The sequence below is a fragment of the Oryza glaberrima genome, chromosome 1 (genome assembly GCF_000147395.1).
Source record: "Oryza glaberrima chromosome 1, OglaRS2, whole genome shotgun sequence".
NCBI lineage: Eukaryota > Viridiplantae > Streptophyta > Magnoliopsida > Poales > Poaceae > Oryza > Oryza glaberrima.
The window spans coordinates 28,318,373-28,329,595 of record NC_068326.1 but is presented as its reverse complement, the minus strand read 5'-3'; the positions used below and the strand labels follow the sequence as shown (position 1 = coordinate 28,329,595).

General features: G+C 46.3%; 1 protein-coding gene across 1 annotated transcript; it reads left to right on the top strand.

Moving 5' to 3' along the window:
* The first annotated feature begins 1,564 nt into the window (after positions 1-1,564).
* Positions 1,565-9,246, top strand: LOC127780015 (mitochondrial-processing peptidase subunit alpha-like). Its single transcript, XM_052306978.1, has 14 exons — positions 1,565-1,764; positions 2,622-2,843; positions 2,939-3,235; positions 3,318-3,485; positions 3,569-3,736; positions 3,818-3,898; positions 4,046-4,112; positions 4,207-4,304; positions 5,255-5,327; positions 5,410-5,480; positions 5,568-5,617; positions 6,406-6,518; positions 6,713-8,589; positions 8,690-9,246. Exons 1-13 carry the CDS (start codon positions 1,726-1,728, stop codon positions 6,763-6,765), a joined length of 1,500 nt encoding a protein of 499 aa, XP_052162938.1. The 5' UTR covers positions 1,565-1,725; the 3' UTR covers positions 6,766-8,589; positions 8,690-9,246.
* The last annotated feature ends 1,977 nt before the right edge of the window (positions 9,247-11,223 follow it).

The window sequence follows — 11,223 nt, the reverse complement described above, 5'->3', positions numbered from 1 at the left end:
CGCCTGTCACGCCGCCGCTCTCGTCGCCGACGGCGTCGCAGGCACCCAAGATCAGGAAGCCGGACTAGAACGTCGACCCCTTCCGGCACCCCTTCTTCGCGGTCTCCGCGCCGGCGAGCCCGACCCGCGGCCGCCGCCTTGAGCACCCGAACACGATACCGGAGTGCGACAAGTCCGACGTCTCGACGGTGGACTCCGGCCGGTGGTTCAGCTTCCAGATGGCCACCACAACGCTGACGTCCCGCACCTACAACCTCGTCAACCCGGCCTGGTGGATTGGGAAATTTCAGGGTGAAGTCTTCGATTCGAGTCCTTCCTGTGCATGCAAGAAAGGGCGCTGTGCCGTGAGGAGATCCTCAGCTTTGAGCATCCATGGGGTTCCTCAACCTTGTGGGCAACTCCTTTGGGTGCTCGGCTTCCGGCGAGCGGCTCGTCTCGGCGGCCAGGGACGGCGACCTGCAGGAGGCGCGCGCGCTGCTCGAGTACAACCCGCGGCTCGCCTGGTACTCCACTTTCGGCGGCCGCAACTCGCCGCTGCACTACACCGCCGCGCAGGGTCACCATGAGGTGATGCCATTTGTTTGCCAAACTAGCTGAAGTATCAGTGTTTCTGTATAGATGGGTAAAAGAACTGCAATACTGCATTCACATTTTCTGTTGCTTGCATGTTCAAATTGTTTCTCTGTTGCTCGAATCCGACGTCAAGATCAACCTCAGGAATTACAGGGGCCAGGTAAACCAAGATTTCTGGTACATTTAATTGTTTAAGTTTCGACAAGGGGTGGGTGATGCCATGGGAGGGCGAGAGGAGGCGGCGTGGACTGGGGCGAAGGACGGCGGCCGCACAGGAGGACATGTGGGGAGAGGGAGATGACTTGTGGGGCCGAATGTAGTTGGCGACATCGGTGTCGGAGTGGCCATCAAAAACGGCGAAGAGGCCGACCTCGTTGTCATCCTAATCTAGGTGGCGAAACTCGGGGGCGACCTCCTCCTCCTCTGGGCACCGCCGCCGCCGCCACTCCGCCCGCCCCTCCGCTCCTCGTGGGCTCCTTCGCCCGCGGCCTGCCGCAGCCGCCGCTCCGTCGGTATGCTTCGGCCGCTGTCGTCGTCGTCGGCATGCTGCGGCGTGATGAGCAAGAAGAGGGAGAGCCGAGTGGGGAGAGGGAGATGACATGTGGGGCCCACGGGCCTCACCATATTATTTTTTAGCTAACATGTGGGCCCCATCATTTTTAGATTTTTTTGTGTGGTTAATATGTGGGCCCATAATTTTTATTATTTTTCCGAGATATAATTGCCACGTCATCGCCATATCAATGCCACGTGGGACGGAGACCTAGTCAAATGGTGCCACATCAGCTAAAACCGCCTTCAAAACCGCTAAGGGCACCGGTTTTGACAGTTTGGGGACCGGTTGTATCTGGTTTTGGGGTTTAAGGACGAAAATCGGATTCGTCGTAAAATTAAGGGACCTCGGATGAACTTATTCCTTCGGCCTATGATTCTATGGAAGCCCGCCATGACCAAGCCCACAAAACCAGAGCCTTCCCATTCCCACAAAACCTACGCACAGTTCGGATCCGACCACTCCACGTCTCCACCCGGCCGAGCTCAACCTCCGCGCCGCACCGGACGGTCGCACCCGCGTCTCCCACCTCCCCGGCGGCGGCTCCCCTCATCTCCGCCGGTCGCCTCCTCCAAGCCTCCGCGACGCGCACGGCAGAGATGTACCGCATCGCCGGGAGCCACCTGCGCTCTCTCAAGGTACCGCACCCTCCCATCCCGATCCTTCCCGCTGCAAAACCCCCCATCCGATTCGCCCGACGCGGGGGGCGTTCCGTGTAGGAATTGATGGTGATTGTGGCTAATCCTTGTTTACTTAGTCAGATGTTGAAACGGGAGATAGATTGTTTGTTGTCCCACGATGAGAAGAAACCTGCATCCCGATACATTTAGCGGTCACTGATTCTCTCTAGCACTTACCGTTTTCCTGTTAAATTTATTCAGATAACTCAGCTGAAGTCCTGTAAATCCTTTAACCAACATTTTTCGTGACGGTGCGGGATGCTATGTTGAATGCACGGACGCCACATTTTCTTTTGCCTATTGCATTATATTATTTTGACTTTTTAAGCTGTTTTCTTTGCTTGTCTGATCTGTCTAGAAGTGTTGGGTTGATGAGTTATCGCTAACTCAATACACATAGTGCTTATATCATCTTTTCAGATTGATAATGTTAATACGATATTTTGAGTTTTTTTGGGTAAGGTTCACCTGAATGTTTAAAACAACTATTTTAATGTAACTATTATACTGCAATTTGATTCCAAAGGGAAAGGGTGATGTATGACAGTATAAGTTAAGCTGCAAAGTTTACTTCTCGGAGATTTCTTTTCGCAATATGATCTTGCTAGTTTGGTTTTTCAGTGACCACTGCCTCCAGTATTTTCTGTAATTTGTATAGAATTTTTTTCATGTGCAAGTTTTTCAGTTTGAGTACCTTCTTACTTCTAAGTAATTTCACCTCATGTTGTTTCTGCCACATTATTTGTTTTCCTTTATTTCCATAAAACCATATCATGTATCATAAAGACGCATCTCTTTTGCTTATGTGGTTGCAGAGATACAGTTCTAGTAGGTTTGCTAGTACAAGTGTTGTGAAGCAGTCTTCAGGTGGTTTGTTTAGCTGGCTTCTTGGGGAGAAGTCAAGCCAATTGCCTCCTCTTGATGTCCCTCTCCCGGGTATTACCCTTCCTCCACCACTGCCAGACTTTGTTGAACCGTCTAAGACAAAAGTCACCACTCTCCCGAATGGCATCAAGATTGCTTCAGAAACGTCAGTGGTATGATGGTATCACTATATGCCTTCAGGTGTTTTAATAGGTTCTCTTTTTTCTGCATCAGCATGAAAAGTAAATTTTTTAGGACTTATCTGCAGAGTCCAGCAGCATCTGTGGGACTGTATATTGACTGTGGTTCAATATATGAAACACCTGCTTCATCTGGAGCATCACATCTGTTGGAGAGAATGGCGTTCAAGAGCACTACAAACAGGAGTCATTTGCGGCTAGTACGTGAAGTAGAAGCCATTGGAGGGAATGTCTCTGCATCAGCCTCTCGTGAACAAATGTGCTATACCTATGATGCATTCAAGGCCTATGTACCTGAGATGGTTGAAGTGCTTATTGATAGTGTGAGGAACCCAGCCTTTTTTAACTGGGAGATTAAAGAGCAGGTATTCTGTCATTCCGAAATTAGCATTTTTGATATTCTGTATATGTTGGCATTATAATAATGATGTCTTGTTCCCCCTACAGCTGGAGAAGATCAAGGCTGAAATAGCTGAAGTTTCTGATAATCCTCAAGGTTTACTTCTAGAGGCACTCCATTCTGCTGGCTATTCTGGGGCACTGGCGAAGCCCCTAATGGCACCTCAGTCCGCTATTCATAGGTTGGACAGTAGTATCCTTGAGGAATTCATTGCTGTAAGATTCATCAACTTGCCATTTATATTGTTTTTTTGTTAGAAAGTGCGTGCTTTGACATATGCTTGCATTGATGAATTCAGGAAAATTACACAGCACCTAGGATGGTCCTTGCGGCATCTGGAGTTGAACATGATGAGCTAGTTTCAATTGCTGAGCCACTTCTGTCGGATCTTCCCAGTGTGAAGCGTCCAGAAGAGCCAAAATCAGTTTATGTGGGAGGAGACTATCGTTGTCAAGCGGACTCTGATGTGAGCTTTTGCTGCTTTACGCTGTTTGTTGATGAGGATGTGTATATGTACTTATAATCCTGGCTTCCTTTTCATGAACAGAAGACACATATTGCTCTTGCTTTTGAAGTACCAGGTGGATGGTTTGAAGAGAAAACTGCCATCATTGTTACTGTTCTTCAGGTATTGTTGGCAAACATCAAATTTAACCATTATTCAGAGACAAAACTCAACTATGGTATACCTTTTATGTAGTTTACTGTCTAGTAGACTGCCTTATATGTTCACCATTTCTTTATACACAATATGGATGGTCTTGTTATTTTGCAGATGCTCATGGGAGGAGGTGGTTCTTTCTCTGCTGGTGGTCCTGGGAAGGGCATGCATTCTCGATTGTGTATGTTGAATTCCACATTCTTGTCAATGTTTCAAAAAATTAAGTTGACTTCTTGTGCCAATTTCTTAACATTAGCATGATGCTTTATTTACAGATCTCCGGATATTAAACAACTACCATCAGATCGAGTCATTCTCTGCATTCAACAGTATCTACAACCATTCTGGTCTTTTTGGAATTCATGCAACAACTGTGAGCCCCTTATCAGACATGGATGATCCTGCTTTTTTTTTTTTTTGCCAAATTCAAGAAGTAAATGTAGTTTAGTGTCTGTCTTTTTATACCAAATGGAATAGCCTACTCTAGTAGTTATTATAATGTCCATTATGTGTATATCTGGTCAGTGGTGAACCCAGAACAAAAATTGCCGGGGGTCCAATACATTATTACTTAATTATTGACTGATTTAATAGTTTAGGACATAATTTAGTTAGGATTGAATAATCTATCTGGGGTCCTGTGACCCTGGGAAGCTCAACATAGGCACTCCATTGTATTTGGTAGTTGATTTGTGTGCACAACCAACCTGGTCTCTTTTATCCTTTCTGCTTCTGGGATTTACACACCATCTTACGCATGGAATAACTTGATTGCATGAGGCCTGTGATGAAACCGGGCAAAGCAGCCAGTGACCTTTGTAACCAAAATAGAGAGGTCAAAAGTTCCTTAAGTAGGTGAAGAGGGAGAATTTTAGTGCCTTTATTACGGATATAATAGAAGCTAGAAGCAACCAATACTTTTGTGGGATGTGTGGAAAGCTTCCATCTGGAACTGTGAGAAGTATTGTTTGCATACTTCTCTGTTTAGCAGGGTATATGGCAAATGGGCACATCGCCTGCTCTACTCATTTGTTTTGAGATGTTTGTTATGCATTCTACCTTCACTCCATATCTCCTATCACTATATTGTACAACAATTTGTACCATTTTTTTCCTCTTTCTAGTTTTCCTTGGAAATGAAACTGTGCAAAGGGAGTGAGAAGATTGACTAAAGCCTTGTAGAGACATCAATTTGCATCCATTTCTTTCTTTTCATTTTGTTGTGTTCATTGTGCTATTAAATGATAGAATCACTTGTCAGTAACACTTTTTGCTACTCCTTTCATGATATATAATTGACACAGCTTTATGTCTTGCAATCAGAGCCCAAATTTTGCTTCCAAGGCTGTGGATTTGGCAGCAGGAGAGCTTCTTGAGGTTGCAACTCCTGGAAAAGGTTTGCTTCTTATTTGACATATTGGATATTTATAAGGACCATGCCCATATATATTTTCCTCATGGCTGTATTTTTTGTGTAGTTACACAAGAACAGCTTGATCGAGCTAAACAGGCAACCAAGTCTGCAGTTTTGATGAACTTGGAATCCAGAGTATGCATTTCTAACCACTACTTGAATCCTTTGTGCTTATCTTTTGTTTCCTGTTGTATCCTTGACACTTTGTTTTCTTCACTGCAGGTCGTAGCATCTGAAGACATAGGGAGGCAGATTTTGACGTATGGGGAAAGGTATGGTTGCACCAGCATTGGTAACATAGCAACAAAAGTCACCTCACATGGTTCTTAAACCTTTATGTGCACTAGCCATGCATTCACTATCATTTATGAGCTATGATTGTGCAATCATGCTGTGTCCTGACAATTTTAAGAACAGGAACTTTAGCATGTCATTAAAATCATAGTGAAACCTACAAATATATGTTGTCTATTGAGATGTCACCTTCAGTATTTACACAAGCATAGAGCTTTGATCCTTCAACTGTGAATGAACTACAACAGTTTGCTTTTTGTGTAGAGTGTTCGTTTTTTGTTGTGAACATACATGCTAAGTTCATTCTAGTTTTAACATGCATTACTATTGACATTTCTCTATATACTACTATGAAGAGGGAGTATGTCTGTTTATTTGGAACTCGGAAAATCCAGTTTGAATAAACTAATCTGTATAGCCGCCTGTGCACCGCCTTGCTGATGTAATGACATCCTGCCAATGTATAGCACTCCGAGCAATTGAACAAGATGATTCCTCTCCTTAGCCCCTCTCAATGTCGATCTTCTATAATTACTACAATAGTAATGTATGTTTTATATCCCATTGAATGGCATGGGGCTGGGCAATACAAATAGACCGCTGGATGTCTATATAACCGTAGTTGCATCAACTATTGCGGAATGAGGATTGCCAACAATTTTCTGTTAGCTAGTCAGTGGTCATCACTATTATGGCAATAGACCATCGTTCAGCTTTTTACCCTTAGTTGTGAATCTCTAACTATTCAGCTTTGTTGGGATCGCAGGAAACCCATTGAGCATTTCTTGAAAGATCTTGAAGCAATCACCTTGAATGACATTTCTTCTACTGCCAAGAAGATCATTTCATCACCCCTTACACTGGCATCATGGGGTGACGGTATGTTCTAACTTAATCTTCATCAAAGTATTTCCTTGTGAGGATTATGTAATACTCCCTCCAGTTTTTTTTATATGACGTTGGCTAGTTCAAATTTGAACTAGTCAGCGTTATACATATAAAGATGGAGGCAGTACTACCTTTTATAAACTAATAATTTTGGACTTGTGATTCACTAGAATGCTTTCTTGCAGTTATTCATGTCCCGAGCTATGAATCTGTTAGCCAGAAGTTTTTCTCAATGTAAGCAAGCCTATCGCATGGCTTGCCCCCGACTTCTAAAGTTGCAGACGTGTAACTCTACTGGTCCTTGGCCCTAACCGCTGGAATTCACAATAATAAATTGTCTAGACTTATTTTTCTTAGATATTTTAATTTTAAGCAAATAATAGTTACTCAAACGGCGATGATGCGGACTGTCCTTTTTATTCTTTTCCTTTATTATATTGATCCATAATTTTGCGTCAGGCTGGAACTTTTTTTAGTTCCGCGGTGGTGTTGTTGTTTTTTGTTTTGTTTTTTTTTTTTTTGTCGTGCTGAGCTTAGCACAGCTGAGCTGTTGCGTATGTGTCGTGACTTTAAGTCTATGCATGCTGAAATCGTCTTGATGATTTTTCCATTCATGGTGAGCCGTTCTTCAATATTTTAACTGAGTTCCCCAATGCCATTACGTATTATTGTCGCATTTTCTCCAAGGCTGAAGCCTGAAATACAGTTCTTTTCCTTTTTACTTGAAATCTCTTCCCTCGTTTCGCATCTGACCTTCTAGTCTTCTAGAGCATACATGAGCCATTCTTCCGTATCCTCGTGTAATTTTCTCTGTGATCTAGAGTAGTTTGTATTAAGATGTGACTTTATACTTTGGTGTGTTTGCTGGTATATGTTGGCTGCGCGGGTTTCAATAGCTGACAGTGTGTACGCTTCTACGGTTCCATTCGATGGCTGCATTGGTACGGGGTACTCCATCTGTCTAAAAAAAATAAATTTAATATAGAATGTAACACATTTAGTACTACGAATATATGTATAGAGGCTGTATTATGAATTTAAACATATTCTTGTTTAGATTTATAATAGGAAAAAAATACGAATTACCCCCCTAAACTATGACGGTCGACTGGATTACCCCCCTCAATAATAAAACCAGTCATTTAACACCCTTAATTTTCTAAACCGGATAAATAACCCCCCTCGGTGCTGTACAAGGTGGTTTTAGTCGTATATGACGTCCATGTGGCAATGAAATAAATCCAGTCAGCAACATCTCAATAAAATGAATATTCTAAAATTAGGTGGTCCCACACGTCATGCTCTTCCCGTCTTCCACTTTCCCCTCTCTTCGTCTCGTGCAGCGCAGACAGAAAGCGACGGCGGCAGTGGCGCTCTCCAGGGCGGGCGGGGGAAGCGGCGGCGTCCAGGGCGGCGACCGCGCCCTCCAGGGCGGATGGGGGAAGCGACGGCTTCCAGGGCGGGCGGGGGAAGCGGTGGCGGTGACGGCGCCCTCCAGGTCGGGCGGGGGCAGCGGCGGTGGCGGCGGCGGCGCCCTGCAGGGCGGGCGGGGGAAGCGGCAGCGGCGACGGAGCCCTCTAGGACAGGTGGGCAAAGCGGCAGGGGCAACGGCGGCGGTCGCTGACGCCGTCGGGGTCTTCTTCCCCCTCGTCGGGAAGCTCACGTACGTCCCCTCTACCGGCGACGTCGTCGTTGACTGCTCGCCATCTGCCGTTGGGGACGGGGCGACAGCGACGCGCGGGCGCTGTCAGCCGCCGAGAGGCACGATGTCCCGGCGTTCTTGCGGCTCGTGCCCAGCCTGGAGGCCCCCGAGCTCCCCGCGCCATTGCTCGCCGTGCAGGTGACGCGGTTCGTCGGCGGCGGGGACGGGGGCGGCGTTGCCGTGCAACACGCCGTGCCGGACGGCCAGAGCTTCTGGCGGTTCATGGACGCGTGGTCTGCGCCGGCCCTCGGCCGGCCATCTGCCCCGGCGCCGGTGTTTGACCGGTCGGCGATCGTGCACCCCATGGCCGCTGCCATGGCTCAGCGCATCCTCCGGAAAGTGACACCAGAGCTACCACTGGTAATCTCATTTTTGTATGTGCGCATGTGCATTTTTTATGAAAATTCATTAAGTCATCTGATTTTTAGCGTGTTCTACAAATTTTCATCGAAATTTGTAGCTCCTCACCGCGAATTTGTTGAGGCGAACATGGCAACACCACGACACGACTACGCTAGAGCTCGAGCGCCACCGCATCGCCGACATCAAGAACCTCATCGTGGAGCTCGACGAGGCCACCACATTCCCCGGGCGGGTGCGGGGAGCGGCGGCGGCGGCCGCAGCGACAGATCGGGGGCGTCCCCACGATTCCCCCTCCCATCCGCGCCCACCGTCGGCCAGAGCCACCAAGCTGTGCCCGCAGCTGCTCGCCCATTGACGCCTAACACCAACGTCAGAGAAGTGACAGAGAACAAGAGGTTAATATGACATGTAAGCCCTATATTATTTTATTTTATTTTTTTTGCTGATTAGATTTCCACGTCGACGCAACGTGTATGCCACGTAGGACCAAAACCGTTCCGGACTGAGTCAGGGGTAATTCGTCCGGTTTCAATATTTTGAGATTTAATATGTCTGGTTTTATGGTTCGGGGGTGCAATTCATACTGTCGTAAAAGTTCAGGGGTGTAATTCGTACTTTTTCTTTTATAATACTAAGATGTGTTATATAACATAATACTTTGTTTTTATGGAATGGAGAGAGTATGCGCTATGCCGCACAAATTGTATATTTCCGCTGCAGTGATTCCCTTCTTTTCTTAGCAGTATTGAATTTGTCAATATGTCCATTCGTTGAATCAGAAGTAGGAGTACTTAATCAATGAATCACCGAAATGAGCCTTTATTCTGGTTCCCCCAAGTTTTTTTGAAACGTCCAATATATGGTCCTCTCCTTGCCTTGAGTTTGCGACGTGACGACGGCGCATTGGGCAGCAAGCCGTCGCTTGCTTAGGGCAAGTACTATAGGTATTTAAGCACAAGCCTTAAGATGCCATATACGACTAAATAGTGAGGTGGAGGAGAGAAAAAGGATGAGACAGAAATAGTCACCTCTCATGCAAGGGGCAGCCCCTATACAAACTTTAATAAACATGTGAGAGTGTTAGAAATATTGGAGATTGTGTGGTAGAGGCAACCTAGGCCCTGTTTGGTTCCATGGGCTAAACATTAGCCCTCATCTTTTAGCCCTGAATTAGCCTTCAAGGATACAAACAGGTGGGCGAATTTTTGGCTAAAGTGAATTAGGCCCCCTCAAAACATTAGCCCCTCCAAGAGGTGCTAATAGGGTAATTTTGTGTAGGGACCATAAAAAGCAGCTCTCTCTCTCCTTCTCTCTCCTCTCTTTCTTCTCTCTCCACCTTTTAGTCTTGAATTAGCCCATGGATCCAAACATGTCACCCTAGGCTAATGCTTAGCCTAGCAATTCATGACTAAACATTAGCTCTCAAAATTAGCCCTGGGCTAATCTTCCAAATAGGCCCCTATTATACATATCACCTCTTAAATTAATTATATATGTCATGCATGAAATTAGATGTGGTAGTTATCTCTACTATAAAAATTGCCCTTACGGGAGCAGACCCTTTTAGCCTTTCTTGTTATCTGTGGGCAACGCTACCTGGATTTGAATAAGACGGACGGACTGTTAGTATAATACTCTGTTAGTATCTAGGATCTATTATATTCGCTCTCTTTACCGATGTCTAGAAGGATATGCTTCCGCGTTCTATTCTTGCGACTCATCTTCTACTACACCTGAAGTCTTGATTCCAGATGCTGGGCTTGGCACCCTATTCCTCTGCTTCTCGACGGTCCTTTGCTTTTCCTGAACGGAGCGCGTGAAATGGACTTGGCTGGTCTGAACTCTGAACTCTACACGAGCCTGTGTTGCCCCGTTTACCCCATCCATGATGCGCCAAACCGTCGAGGCCCAAGGATGCACCTCAAAACCTACTGCGATTCATAGGTCCAAACGTGTGAAATCACACGTACTATGGGCTAATAGTAAAACGCAAGTTTTGAGCTTTTCTGAAAGACAGTGAGGTGCTGCGGTAACCAGCCAGTCGGTGGGCGCTCATATGGCGAGATGCGCCGAGGCGAGAGGGGCGCAGCCACCAATGACCAATCCACGCGCCCCGCTCGTGAGCTCCACTCCAGCGCCGCCAAGTGCTCGCGATGGGCGCGGCATCTCACACCTGTCGACACTAGGTTGGGAGTTCGAGTTGGGAAAACGCCCGGTGGCCCGAGGAGCAGCGATTCCGCGAGGACGCGCACACGCTTTGCATCCGAGAACAGTGTTGCCATGACACGCGCGTGCGAATCACCAATGCGAATGAAGAACCGTGGCGTGGGCGACCGTCACGTTGTTCCCTTGGACAGATGAGCGCTGATTTGCTGACCGTCTCATCTCATTGCCTTCTATGTAGACAAATATATTTGGATGAGCTGATCCACCATGACCCTTTTAACCACACGACAATGCATACGCGATTGTTTGCTTTCGAACAGCGTAGACAATTTTTTTTTATTGGAGGAACAACAATGTGTACAAATTTGGGCTCCTTTTATTTTAAGTGTTGAATCTAGAGAACGTGATAGAGATCAAATGACTCATTTTGGTCATATTATATGGTCAAAACTCAAAATCCCACAA

Excerpts from the sequence above, each read along its gene's own strand:
- LOC127780015 (XM_052306978.1), top strand. The coding sequence starts at position 1,726 with ATGTACCGCATCGCCGGGAGCCACCTGCGCTCTCTCAAG. Across the intron at positions 2,844-2,938 it reads TTGCTTCAGAAACGTCAGTG|AGTCCAGCAGCATCTGTGGG; the intron begins GTATGATGGTAT and ends ACTTATCTGCAG. Across the intron at positions 6,519-6,712 it reads ACTGGCATCATGGGGTGACG|TTATTCATGTCCCGAGCTAT; the intron begins GTATGTTCTAAC and ends GCTTTCTTGCAG.